Source organism: Mus musculus, chromosome 7 (assembly GCF_000001635.26).
Source record: "Mus musculus strain C57BL/6J chromosome 7, GRCm38.p6 C57BL/6J".
Classification (NCBI taxonomy): domain Eukaryota; kingdom Metazoa; phylum Chordata; class Mammalia; order Rodentia; family Muridae; genus Mus; species Mus musculus.
The window spans coordinates 99,007,520-99,021,339 of NC_000073.6; the positions used below are offsets into that span (position 1 = coordinate 99,007,520).

At 42.3% G+C, this 13,820-nt stretch overlaps 1 protein-coding gene across 3 annotated transcripts in view; it reads right to left on the reverse strand.

Moving 5' to 3' along the window:
* Uvrag (UV radiation resistance associated gene) overlaps positions 1–13,820 on the reverse strand; it is a 254,426-nt gene that overhangs the window by 120,778 nt on the left and 119,828 nt on the right. For 2 of the 3 annotated variants that reach the window (XM_006508349.3, NM_178635.3), the window contains one exon: positions 9,050–9,155. The exons of the other annotated variant lie outside the window; for it this stretch is intronic. In XM_006508349.3, the coding sequence (XP_006508412.1) occupies positions 9,050–9,155 (106 nt within the window). The remainder of the gene's footprint in view (positions 1–9,049; positions 9,156–13,820) is intronic. 3 annotated transcript variants of the gene reach the window in all.

The window sequence follows — 13,820 nt, forward strand, 5'->3', positions numbered from 1 at the left end:
TTGGGCAGAGCATTCTTCAGAAAACCCAACCTGGCTCACGGGGTTAACTTGCTCTGTTCCAGGGTACACACTCAAACTGGGAATGTTTTCTGGTTTCAAAGCACAGAACTTATAAGGCTGTCTAAATACAGAGCTCACACAGAAAGGCGTGAGCAAGGCATGTTTGTGTTATGGTCCGTGTGAGGAAGCTGGCCCGTTGACAGAAACAGACCCAATCGCTCGAACCAGGATTCTTGGCTCCCGTTTTTGAGGAGTAAACAAACGCTGCCATTGGCATGGCTCTGTTTCCTTGCTCACACTTCAAAGTCGAGCTGATCAAAGATCTTAATCTAAGTATCTTCTATGGGCTGCACTCTAGTCTTCTTCATTCCAAGTACAGTTAATGTCATACATCTACCCCAATATATCAGTCACTTTTAATAAGATTTTATACAACACTCAGACATGCATGCTTGCAAGCGCACATTCCCATTTATGCGTCTTTTAAAAAATTATGGGTAATGTTAAACACTCATTTTACAATGACAGATTGGTCTATAAATAATATAAGCAAACAAGTATTTTTTCATAGATCACACTGGAGCTTAAAACCCTCAGACACAAGTTCCTAATAAACGGCCCTGGGATAATCAAAGTTTCAAACCCGTGTAATCGCACTGAGCAGCTGGGCCCCTCTGTCACAGTCTTGGTCCTATCTATGAAGCATATGAGAGTATGCTCGGATACTGCAAAGGATTTACTGCCCAACAAGAGCTGCTGGAGGCCTTGCAGAAATTGTTAATATGTATTTGTGTGTGCGCACATGTGTGTATGTGAGCATATGTGTATGTGTGTTCGTGTTTGTGCATGCAGTCGGGCACTCATGGAGTCAGAGGATGACTTTGGGAGTCCACTCTTCCCTTCAAGCATGTGGATTCAAGGGATGGAACTCAGCTTGTCTGACAGTGCCTTTATCCAGTCAGCCATCTCACTGGTCTCTTATTAAGCAAGAATGCAGTTTGACACATCACAAAAGGTTTCAGTCACAAAAACAAAACAGAATCTCCTTTTAAAAAGAAAAGCACTTCTCATAAAAATCATTCATACTAACATTATAGATTTGCTATTAGCACTTTAAGATTAGAAAACTCTTTAAAATTTCTCAGATTTAAGCCAGGTAGTGATGGCACACTCCTTTGATCCCAGCACTTGGGAGGCAGAGACAGGCAGATATCAGAGTTTGAAGCCAGCCTGGTGTACAGGGTGAGTTTCAGGACAGCCAGGGCTACACAGAGAAAGCCTGTCTCAAAAAACAAAAACAAACAAACAAACAAACAAACTTCTCAGCTTTGATTTCTAACATAATAAATATTAATAGTGTAATCAAGTCCTTAGAGGTTGTCACTATTTTTAACATATTAAAGGACCTTAAGATGAAAACATTTGAGGAATTGGTGATTTAGAGAATATTTATCTTATCTGTGGTCATTATCCACAACTGGAAATAACTAACAATCTGGAGAAAGTCTCAGAGCTGTTGAAGTTGCCAAATGGTTTCCAAATGTCACTTACAGGTGGCTTTCCTTCCTTCTACAAGTAGCCAGTCACTAAGACTTAGAAAACATTTCATCCAACTCATGATTTCACAGACTCAGTAGTACTCTCAGGCCTAGAACCCATGTGTAGGTAGAATATGTAGATAGAAAGCATATATATCTTTATAAATATAAAATATAAAAATATTGGCTTCTAAATAAGAATAAACACTTAGCAAACTGATCTTCTAATCAATGAAGTATATGAAGATACTACTGTAGTTTCTACAGTGATCAATGGCATGCTGTTTTAAGGAGAAGTTGAGGTTTGATATAAACACACAACACACACACACACAGGCAATTTTCTCCCCTTATTCTATGATTATGCCTGTGGCTTTGGAGGACAGCAGAAAGCCAACTGTCTCCACTTGAAGGAACCAGAAATGATAAAATAAAGATGCCAGAATAGGGAGAAGATAGAGATGGGCACCCAAATTCTGTTCAAACTCAATGAACTCTCCAACTGAACCCTAAGCCACACATGCACAAATGAATGCAGAGCTGCCCACACTTAACAGTGAAGCTGGAATTGGAGCCACGTTGCCTGGAGCATGAATGTTAAAGAAAATCCTCAAAGTCTACATATTACATTCAGAATGTCCAGGGTGCTGTGCAATACTGCTCAACCCATGAACAGTTGGAGAATGTGACTCCCTCTCTATGAAAGAGGCATGAAGATACGGGCAACCAGAACATGTTAAAAGTACCAGATAGCCCGGAGTGGTGGCGCACACCTTTAATCCCAGCACTTGGGAGGCAGAGACAGGCGGATTTCTGAGTTCGAGGCCAGCCTGGTCTACAAAGTGAGTTCCAGGACAGCCAGGGCTATACAGAGAAACCCTGTCTTGAAAACAAAAACAAAAACAAAAACAAAAACAAAAACAAAAAGTACCAGATAAAGTACCAGAGATTTGAAATCCACTGAGAAATCTGCTGAGATGGAAAGGCAATATTCTAACATGGAGTCAAAGGAGAGAAAAATCTCAGCGGAGCACTGGAGTTTAGTGAAATGATCTAGTCAAGAGTACAGCTGGCGGTGTGGGGTACCCTACCCTACACCAAAGTCTCACCTCAGTGTCCTGAGTGAAAACAAAGCTGGCATCACCAGGGCAAATCCAACCCGACACAAACAGATTGCCTATTGTTATGAATTCAGTTTACTTTGGGAATGCAAGAGTAATGTATGCATGTATGAGGGCCTTCATTCAATCAATCACCAGTATTGCAAAAACTTAACAAAGCAAAACCATAACAGTTTGCTTTAATAATTTTTAAATTAATGAGAAAATCATTATATATAGAAAAACCATTAAAACCATTCATGACTTTAAAAACTCCCAGAAATTAGGATGAATTAAGTCCTAAACTAGTAGAGACCATTGCTAATGTCATACTTAATGAAGCAGGGACAATGTTATTCCTCACCTAGGCACGAGGCAGGGATCCCTGTGTATTCTGTTCTGTATGGATGTCCCCACTACTGAAATGAACAGAGAATTTAGAATTATCCAAACACAAGCTGGGTGGGGTGGTACATGACTGTGATACAACATGATGTTGAAGCAGGAGGATTGCTGCAAGTTTAAGGCCAGCCTGGGCTACACATTAAAACTTTGTCTCAAAAGCAACAATAGCAACAACAAAATGCCCTACCATCTAAATTGGTAGATACTATTGTCTGCATAAAAACTAAGAAATCTACAAAGTGAAGATAACTAACTACAGAATAAAACTATCAAAGTAGAAATAAATCAGAATGAATAGCATCCTTATATGCTACTCATATACAAATGACAAATAAAAATTCAAAAGGAGTTACCCTAATTATTACTGAGTTTTTGGAGACAAGGTCTTCCTAGTTGGTCTAGGCTAACCTTAAACTCCTGACCCTCCTGTCTTAAATTCCCTCAATTTAATTCTTCCAAATGTAATACCCATTCATGATAAAACCCCAGAGACTAGGAAGAGGCATACCCTAAAGCCAGAACAAATCATTGTTAATCCCGCACTTAAAATGGCAGCATGAACTGTTCTCTCCCTCTGACCAGTTCTCGTGGTGTACGACCACACCCGGCTGAACTTGGCAAGATGCCTTGTGCTTGCCCGACCCCAACAGAAACTTAAGACTAACTCTTAACAAAGGGGGTCAAAGACATCATTCAGAGAATTAAAGAGAAGTTCACATAAGACCTAAATGTCATGTTTACAGACTGGAGGCCTCAACATTGTTAAGATGGTAATTCTCCACAAATCCTTACTAAAATTGCAACAGGCTCTCTTTGGTAGAAACTGACTAACTAGGTTTTTTTTTTTTTTAACATATTTTCCTCAATTATATTTTCAATGCTATCCCAAAAGTCCCCCACACCCTTCCCCCCCACTCCCCTACCCACCCATTCCCATTTTTTGGCCCTGGCGTTCCCCTGTACTGGGGCATATAAAGTTTTAAAATTCATTCAGCAACATAAAAAACCTATGGGGAATTTAATAAAAGAAAAAAAAAAAAAACAGGAACTTTTAAAAAAAAAGTTGAGAAAGCCTACCTGGCTTCCTTGACAAACCTACAGTAATGGCTGGGGCGGATCCGCAGACAGGTCTGTGAGACAGAGCGGAAACAGATGCACGTGTATACGGTCAGCTGACTTTAGACAAACATGTCAGGGTAATTAATAGGGAAAGGAAAAGCTGTTCACCAAATACTGTTCTGTCAACTGAACATCAGTTTGGGAGGAAAGTTTTTACTCTTTCTTCATCCAGGACAAAAATAATAACTTGAAATGAATCAGAGATATAAACACAAAGCCCCAGATGCTAAAACTTCTAGGAAAAAAAAAAAAAGCACCAGAAAATGTCTGGAATCTTGAACTAAGCAGCTGATTCTGATAAAGACTACGAGAAGGACTTGAAACAAAAGGAAAAACAATGAAGAAACAAACCATCAGAGGGTTAGGCTGGTGCAGTGCTTACCACGCAAGCATGAGGGCCTGAGTTAGATTCCCCAGAATTCATGTAAGAAACAGAGCTAAAGCTGGGTGCAGTACCCACCGGCACACATTTGTAGCGAAAGGACTGAGGAGGTGGAGACAGGCTGGCCAGCCGGGCTTGACTGTTGAGCTCCAGGCTAGTGATAGGCCCTACCTTCAATCTCAGCACTCAGAGGGCACAGGAAGGTGCATCTCTGTGAGTCTGAGCACAGCCTGCTCTACATAGAAAGCTCACAGCCAGCCAGGGCTCCAGTGTGAGGCCCTGCCAGAAAACAAATCCAAACCAAGGTGGAGCGTCCTGTAGAAGCACACCTGTGGTGTTCTCCCGCTTCCCGCACACGGTGAATACACACACACAGGTATGCATGCAAGCACCCACATGCACACATATATATACAAATAGATTAGATTTTACTGAACTTTAAATTGTTTGCTCTTTAAATACCATTAAGAAAAAGAATAACAACAATAATCAGGCTAGAGAGATGACTCAGTGGTTAAGAGCATATCCTGCTCTTGCAGATGACCTGGGTTACGTTCCCAGCACCCACATCAGGTGGCTCACAAATACCTGTAACTTAGTCCTAGGGTACCCAAAGCCCTCTTCTGACCTCCAATGGCAACACATGTGTGTGTATGTATACCACCATACATGCATATGTGCATATACCTGCAGGTAAAACATTCATATATATATATATGTATAAAACAAAAACTAATCTTTAAACCAAATGATTTTTTAAAAAATCCAAGTCACAGACTTAAAGAACATACTTCTCATGTACATGTAAGGAAAAGGACCTGTATATATAAACATAAATATATAAGTCATACATAGTTATATTATATAGTATACACTTATATAATATGATAAATGTTTATTTATAATATATTTACATTATTAATAAAGACAGGAAAGACAGGTTAGTAGTTAAAAAAGTACTGGCTGCTCTTCCAGATGAACCAAGATAGAGTCTCAACACCAACATGGTGGTTCACAATTTTATGTACCTCCAGTACCAGGGAACTGATGCCCTCTTCTGTCCTCCATAGGCAACAGGCACACATGCAGTATGTAGACACACATGCAGGCAAAAAACATTTACACATGTTCACACACACGCACAAAACTTCAAATAAGATTGAAAAATTCTAATTAAAAACAGGAAAAGAGTATTGTATATTTTCTCTCATAAGCAAAAGCTAAAATAAAAACAGCCTAACAGATGATCCAAAATTAGCAGAGAGAATACTCAGGCAAGGCGGCTGGGGAGAGGCTGAGGGAGGGCGGGGGAGGGTAGATACGATGAGAGCGTGATATGTGTATATGTGGAAATGTCACAGTGGAGTCCATTAATACAAAGATTTAATATACACTAATAATTATAATAACAAAACGAATGGAAAAAGAAATCGGAACCACTTTACACATATGCCAGGACTTAACGGATAAGTACATTATACTTAATGAGAGCCAGATTTCTCACTATCAGAAAAAGATATTGCAAATAAACAAAATGAATGAGAAAACCAGAATAAAGTCTGTGGCATTAGAATGGCAAACACTAGTATGAACTCATGTTTATTTTAATATAGATAGGTATACATTCATACAGAGATAGCCATGCACGCTGAGGGGGCTTTAAAAGCAATGAGCACCCCCAATACCCAAGCACACACAGTGACCAGATCTTGTTTCTAAAGACCTCAGCCAACCTAAGGAGCTGGGTCCTGGTGAAAGATGGCTACAGGCAGGGCAAATGCAAGATGAGCTGGACCACAGCACCACAGGGGAAAGAACACCAGAGAATGACAAAAGTCAATCTGAAAGACTATTATATGTCTACTCATTTTAGAGAGGGTTTACTATGTATCTCAGGCCAGCCTTGAATTCACTAAGTAGCCTGGGCTGGCCTCAGACATAGGACAATTATCCTGACTCAGGTTTCCTGAGTGCTGGATTACAAGTGAGCACATTATACCAGCTATCTCCTAGGAAATACAGTTAGGTGCCATAGTTCATGTTGGGCGCGTATGGCATATGTGAAGATGCTAAGGTTTCAGCTACAAACCTGCCATCTCTGAAGAGGTACATACTTAGGATTCATTAAGAAGAAGTTTGAGGCAGGTAACTGGTTGGTTTCAGCATCAAATATGCCATATTTTTTCCTCTGTTTCATTCTCTTTTGTTTTTTACTTTGTTTTTATTTATGTGTACACTTGTGTGTCTATATGTGGATGTGTCCTTGTGTGCTCAGACGCCCATGGAGGCCATCAGTCCCCTGGAGCTTGAGTTATAGGCAGCTGTGAGACACTCCACGTAAATGTTGGGAACTGAGCCTGGGTCCTCTGAAGAACAGCAAGTCCTTCAACTGCTGAGCCATCTCTCCAGTCCCATGGACTCATTCCGAAATTCAACAAATACTTAATATATACTTTATATCTTCTATGAGTCAAACATTTGTCTAGATCCTGGGACTCAAAAGAGATGGAAGGTTGGGAAGGAAGGAGGAAGGGAGGGAGGAAGGGGAGGAGGGAGGAGGGGAAAGAGACCAAAGGAAGCGGGAGAATGGGAGTAGGGGGGTTGGGATCCCAAGTCTCATGGTTTAGAGAGACACAAATATATTAAATAGCTATCACATTAGATGGTAATAAATACTATATAGGAAAACCAAGCAAGATAGGGACTGAGTGTACTGGGGTGTGGTTCTCAGTGGGATGTTATGAAACTATATGATTTCTAGGTTCACTTCCAGTTTAAAACTCCCTTGACTTCCTTCTGTGTTAACTAGGCGGCATACAAACACACAGTGACCCTCTGAACCTGACCTCTACAGCTTACACGTTCTATCACCTTACCCTGGGTGTCAGCACTCATAGTTTAGAAAAACAGGATTAAGCAGACATGTGTCCACACTGAGACAAAGCATACGCAGTCACTTAATGGAACAAGTCAATTCCCAGTCTTGCCTGGGAGAGGAAAGGAAGGAAAATAAAACCTAGCAAGTTCTCCCCAGACAAAGGTCCTAAAAATGCATTTTTGTACATTACAGAAAAAAAAATCTGATAATTTTCCCTCCCTCTACAATGTTCTCGTGGCCTGGCATTAGGCCTTTATGGTCCTAAGTTATAACACAAAAGGCAGCCATTTCTCTAGCGTGGAGGGAGGATTTTCCAGAGACAAGGCAAGTGCTATGAAGAGACAAGCAGCTCCTGCTGCTGCTTGGGTACCACGGACACCTGCTCTGGCCAGGAACAGCACGAGCAGGTGTGCGGATGAAGGTCATTGGAATGGACTGCTAATCTCAGCATCTCTACAAGATGAACAAATGTGTTTCGTTAGGTCCCAGGAGAGGGCCTGCGCACAGGTAGCTGCTCACACATAGCTCCCGCAGTCTCAGGGGCCTGTGATTGGACAACCCTTGGTGTAAGAGGCGCCTTTGGATGCGCATGTGCGAGCGGCAGTGGGAAGAGGCTGCATATGGGAGGTAACAGCTCCCGGGACTGCCGGGCAAGCTGTGAGTTTTTAGTATTTTTCTAACTCACTGCACATTGCAGGCCGTTCGAAGTCACGTGGCTTCATTTGCAGCAGAGTGTGATTTAGTGGTGCACACGTGGCTTCCCGACACAGAACAGCTGTTTGAAAGCCGCCGTTCTTTTCCTCTGAGGAAGAGCATCAGAAAGCACCAGACGCTGTGAAGCCCTGAGATCTGCCCGTCCAGTCTGAGGTCATGGATCCTTTGGAATGCCTCAGCTAACCCACATCTCTCTAAAGGTGAACACTTCACAAATCAGACTCTCATAACTGATCCTATTCATTTTAAAATCCACCTTTCAAAAGTGGATTCATCCTGGCTGAATATAATCAAAGAACAAATTAAACGGTAAGAAACTATCTTCATTAAACCCAGCACTATGTATATACACTAATAAAGTGATTTTTTTTTTTACATTTGTTTATGTGTTTAGTATTTACGTACGTGTGTGTGTCCTGCGAGTCAGAGGACAGCGTATAGGAATGAGTGAGCTCTTTCCTTCTGCCGCAGGAATCCCAGGGACCACACTCAGGTGTTAGGCTTGGGGGCAGGGCTCTCAGCAGCTGAGCCACCAATACCAACCCAAATGCTTTCTTCAAGTGCGTTAGTTCCACTGACTTCCTTTCCCCCTCCCCTGTCCTGGCAGCTCTAGGTCACTCACTGTACCTTTCATGCTTGGAGTTCACAGTTATCCGACGTTAATAAAACAGTCTGCCAGTCACCTCCCAAGTAATTATATCTCAAGTTTCATCTAATAGAAAGTGGCACATTTACCTCACGCTACTAGCAGATGGGAACTTTGATTTCTAACATTTAAAATACACCAGCAGCCATCTGAATGCAACATTATTAGCATCGTTATTAGTACGGTCTAGAGATTTTTTTCCAAGAATAATATGATAATCGCTTGACAAAAACAAGAGTTTGAACAGGTACTTATACAAGAACCTACCAGCTCATTGCTTGTCGATGTGAGTCTTAGTTTTTCTTCAATTTCCTTTCCAAGTCTCTGAACAGTTACCTGAGTCTGTTTAATTGCACACTGGGCTCTATGAAGCCTAGAAATACAAGTTGTAGAAAAATGTAAGTGAGTTAATTACAAAGTCTAAACAGAGAGCCACAGACATGAATTATAAATCTCCTAGGATAAATAGAATCAATCCTGAACAAACCAATTATTTCTAGAGTCAAACATATAATGAAGTAACAGGAATTACAAGCCCTAAAATAACAGTACTCTGCAATGCCTCCTCCTGCTACGACATGGGTAGGGCAAAGGACTCTAGGGGTTTAGAAGTGCTTTAGAACGTGATCTAGTTGAGGGGCTGAGAAGATGGCTTAGTCAGAAAGCAGCCTGCAGCTCAAACATGAGAGCCTGAGTTCAAGCCCTGGAGATGGCAGCACAAGCTTGTACTCTCACTGCTAGGAGGCAGAGACATGGGCTCATGGGGATAACTTTATATAAATCCCTATAATTTATATAAATAGTAAAAGATCTAGAAGTAACAAACTGATCGGAAAATCTGTCAGATCCCAAGGTTTGTCTATAGGTAAATGATCAGCAAAGTATGCTGCTAACTTACAGATGGAAAATGGATCAATAACCAGCTGCTCTCATACATTCAGAGAGCTGGAAGACTGAGGCAAACTCACCCGAGCCCAGAATTTGGAGACTAGTGGGCACATAGTAGTAAGACTCCATCTCAAAAACAAACAAGAACTGGAGAGATGGCTCAGTGGTGAACACCCACTCAAAGGACCCAGGTTTGAATTCCAGCACCCACAAAGTAGCTCACAGCTGTCTGTAATGCTGGTTCCCAGGGACCCAATACCGTCTTCTGGTCTCCATGGACACCAGGCATACAAATGGCACACACACACACACACACACACACACACACACACAGAGAGAGAGAGAGAGAGAGAGAGAGAGAGAGAGAGAGAGAGAGAGAGGCAGAACAATTGTTTAACTAGTTTACCAGAGGCAGGAATGTCTGTTCACCTAGAGATAGCAGTAGGAAAAGTGGGAGGAAACCCCTAACCACAACAACTGTGTTGGGGAGCCACACCAAGCAAAGGGCAGACTCTTCATCAAATGGTGTGGGAAAGCTAGCTCACCTCATAAAGGAGAATGCAATAGCTTCCTCTCACTCTGCACAAAGTTAATTCAACATAGATGAAAGACTTTAAGTTGTAAAACTCTGAAAATGCTAGAGAAAAAACCAAAAGAAGTAAAAGCCACTTCAAGATATAAGCATAGGCAACTTCCAGATCCAGGCACAGGCCAAGACTTCCTGCAAGGACTCCAGCAGCCCAGCCGTGCATAGCAGGGGCCATGGGTATTTCTTAATAGAAAAAAGTTTTTAAAAATCACCAATAAATATACAAAGAAGGAGAGGTGGATGAGGAGGAAGAGGAGGAAGCAGAGGAAGAAGAAGAGGAAGAGGAGAAGGAAGATCCTTACCAACCTCACCCCCATCTCATCTGTCAGCACCAAGGAAACAAAGGATATCAAAAGCTTACAAGGATGCCCAGCTGCTAGGGATATACATCTGTGCCGCCACCATGCAAAGCTACATTGGGCAAGGAACCAAGAGGTAAGGAACCAAGAGAGGTAGACAGGAAAGGTAGAAGATACCTTGAACAAAGTACAGGGTGTGTGTGTGTGTGTGTGTGTGTGTATGTGTGTGTGTGTGTGTGTGTGAGAGAGAGAGAGAGAGAGAAACTACCATGATAAAATCCAACTTTTGTGCACTAAATATTGATTTCAAAAACAAAGCTCAATAAGCATAGAAAAGGGGACCTAACATCTTAGTCTCTCAGGGAATGTACCATACACGATGAGATACTATTTCCTACACATTAGAATAACTAAAGTTACAGTGATGGCAAGAGTGGGGAGCAAGTAGAATTTACATGCACTGCTGGTAAGTTAAATGCTCCTCACATTCTGAAATGACTATTTAAATGAACTTTAGCATACATCTAACCTTCTACTCACCAAGTCCAGCCATAGGTGCTTACACACAAAAGACTAACATGTAAGCTCTGTTTCAGAATGTACACAGAAGCCAAGTGGAGCTGTGCACATCTGCAATCCCAGAACTCAGGAAGCAGAGGGAGGAAGATCAGAAGTTCAAGGCCAGGCTGGGCTACACAGTAAGTTCAAAGCCAGTCAAGGCTACATAAGACACTGCCCCCCTCCCCACCAAAAGGTCACAGAAACAATCCAATTGTCCACCAAATATGAAACTAAAAACCAAATTAAGACTTGTAGTCTACTTAGCAATAAAAAGGAGAGTAACTGATAATACACAAGGACATGAACACATCCCCAAACAAGTCAAGGAAAGGAAAGAGAGAACCAGAGGAGAACAGGGCTGTGCACTGCTCCTGGTCTAAAACCCAACACAGGTATGAGCGATCATTGGTGACACAGAGTAGCAGCTGCTTCTGAGCAAGGGACAGACAATGGGGAACTGAGGGACAAGCTGAGGTGATGGGAACCTTAAATCCTGACTGGAACGAAGACCACACCAAAATGGCACTATGATGTACTGTGTGGAAATATTTCATTTAAAAAAAAAAAAAGCTCTCAGTCTTAAACTGAATATCATCATGAGGGCTGGGGTGCCATTGTATAGTGACTTTTATAGCACCAGTATCTCTGGAAGCACTTCAGTAGGACCCTTCCAGGCTTTAGGAAGTACCTGATAATTACTGAAGATGAGCAGTTCCCTCCAGACTCAGCATCCTGTTGTTTAAGACACTGATAACAGAGTCCTACAAACACACCTCTACAGAAACCTGGATACAAGGGAAGGTCTTCATCATACGGTCCCTACTCCGTGCCCAGCCCGGTCTCCCTCCCTGGATGACGCACTGCCACTTCTTTTCTGTGTCTCTTTATAATCCATGCATCTGCGCACACATTTCCCTGTCTCTCGCAGGTAAGCAGAACCCTAACCCACTAAGGCAGCTCAGATGTAACCTCTGCTCCTCTGGCCTTCTGTGGCTGCACCAGGCAGCTGAAGGCATTGGCTCCTCCTCTGGAAATCTACACCAGATCACACACATGACAACAGACACTACTAAGGACCACATTACAGCAAATGGTTCTTCTCTTGTCCTTTTCCTTAGCAGGTCTTCCTGAGGGGCAAGAATACTCATATTCTCATGCACACTCTAGATGCTCCGCAGAGTGTAGTACAAAGGAGCTCTTGACCCATTTCCTGACTGTCCAGCATTCACGTATATGTAAGCACAGTCCTAAGATTGGATATCTTGACTGACTTAGTCTTCGAGATTAACTGAAAGACATTGTTTCCTACACTTATAAGATCAAAATATTTTATCAAGAAAAAATGCATAAAGATCACTCTCCTCAGGCCAGGGAAGTAAGCAATTTTTACTAAAAACATTAGGAATTATCAACCCAGGGACAAGTCAACAAATAGCATTATTTTACGGGGAGGGAGCAGCTCAGAGCTCCGCTGGTACTATGCAAACAACCTTGTCAAATGGTAAAGACTTTAAAAATAAAAATGATTCATGACCATAATTAATGTATGACTTCAACTATTTGGCTCTCTCTGCCCCAGACGCTTTCTGATCTTACCTTAGGGGCTTAAAACACACAGACAGAGTCACATTTCCTCCAATCTTCAGTGTTATCCAAATAGACGCTCAGAGCCCCTGCCACATAGGATAGGGCTCATAATGTCCCCCTTTCAAATCCAACTGGAGAATAAAAGTTTCAAGTATTTAGGCTTTTCAAAATAGCATGGTACATCTTGATCCTCCTGGGGGCCAGGAGGGAAAGGCCTGACAGGCGGAGAAACAACTGCTTTGCCTTCACACAGGATGGCTGCCAGAGGAGGAGGGACACTCCTTGAGATCTATGAAAAGCATCCAGAAAGAGAAACACACCATCTAGTCACCCGGGTGACTGGCCAGTGCCAGTGGCCTCAGCTGAGGTAAACACAGCACGCTGCACACTCAGAGTTCAAGCAGCTACCTCATAGTCAGACACCCTGGTGACACAAGACAGATGTGCCTTGCCTTGTAACGTTATCTGAGAGAGAGATAAGTAGAAAGTGGATTTAACAAAAATTCTTGGAAGCTAGATATTGTTGTGAATATAAAGATATAACAAATGAAAAGTTGTATATTAAATAAATACTTGCAAATATTGAGAACTACAATCAGACAGTGACTATAATCTCAGGCAGTGGCGCTTGAGAAGACGGTTTTGTCTGCTTAGGGTTGATCATGAGGCATGTGAACTGCTACGCCTATGTCTCAGAGGAGCAAGGGCAGATCAGAACACAACTCCTGTAGCTTGTGAGGAGGGACAAAGTGGAGAAGAAAATGCATGGCAGCAGAGACTAAGAGGGACAAATGGGCACAGACAGGGAAAGGCTGCACGTGATGGGAAGAGCGCAGGCCTCTCTCCTGAGGAAGCCATTCAACTTTACACTGGAAAAGATTTTATTACACTTATACTTTTGAAAATGCTACACAGGGCCTATCAGGGACTGGTGAGGGCTGGGAGAGGGGACAAGGAGGTTAGACTGGGCAGCAGAGGCTAGACAGAAGGGCAGGCATGATCGATGCACAGGACATGCATGCAGAGAAATGCCACAGCAGACTCTTGAGTTTGTGCAGTGAAGGTGGAGGGGTGTGGTGAACAAGAAGGCTGATGTGTGGTCAGCAAGCATCTG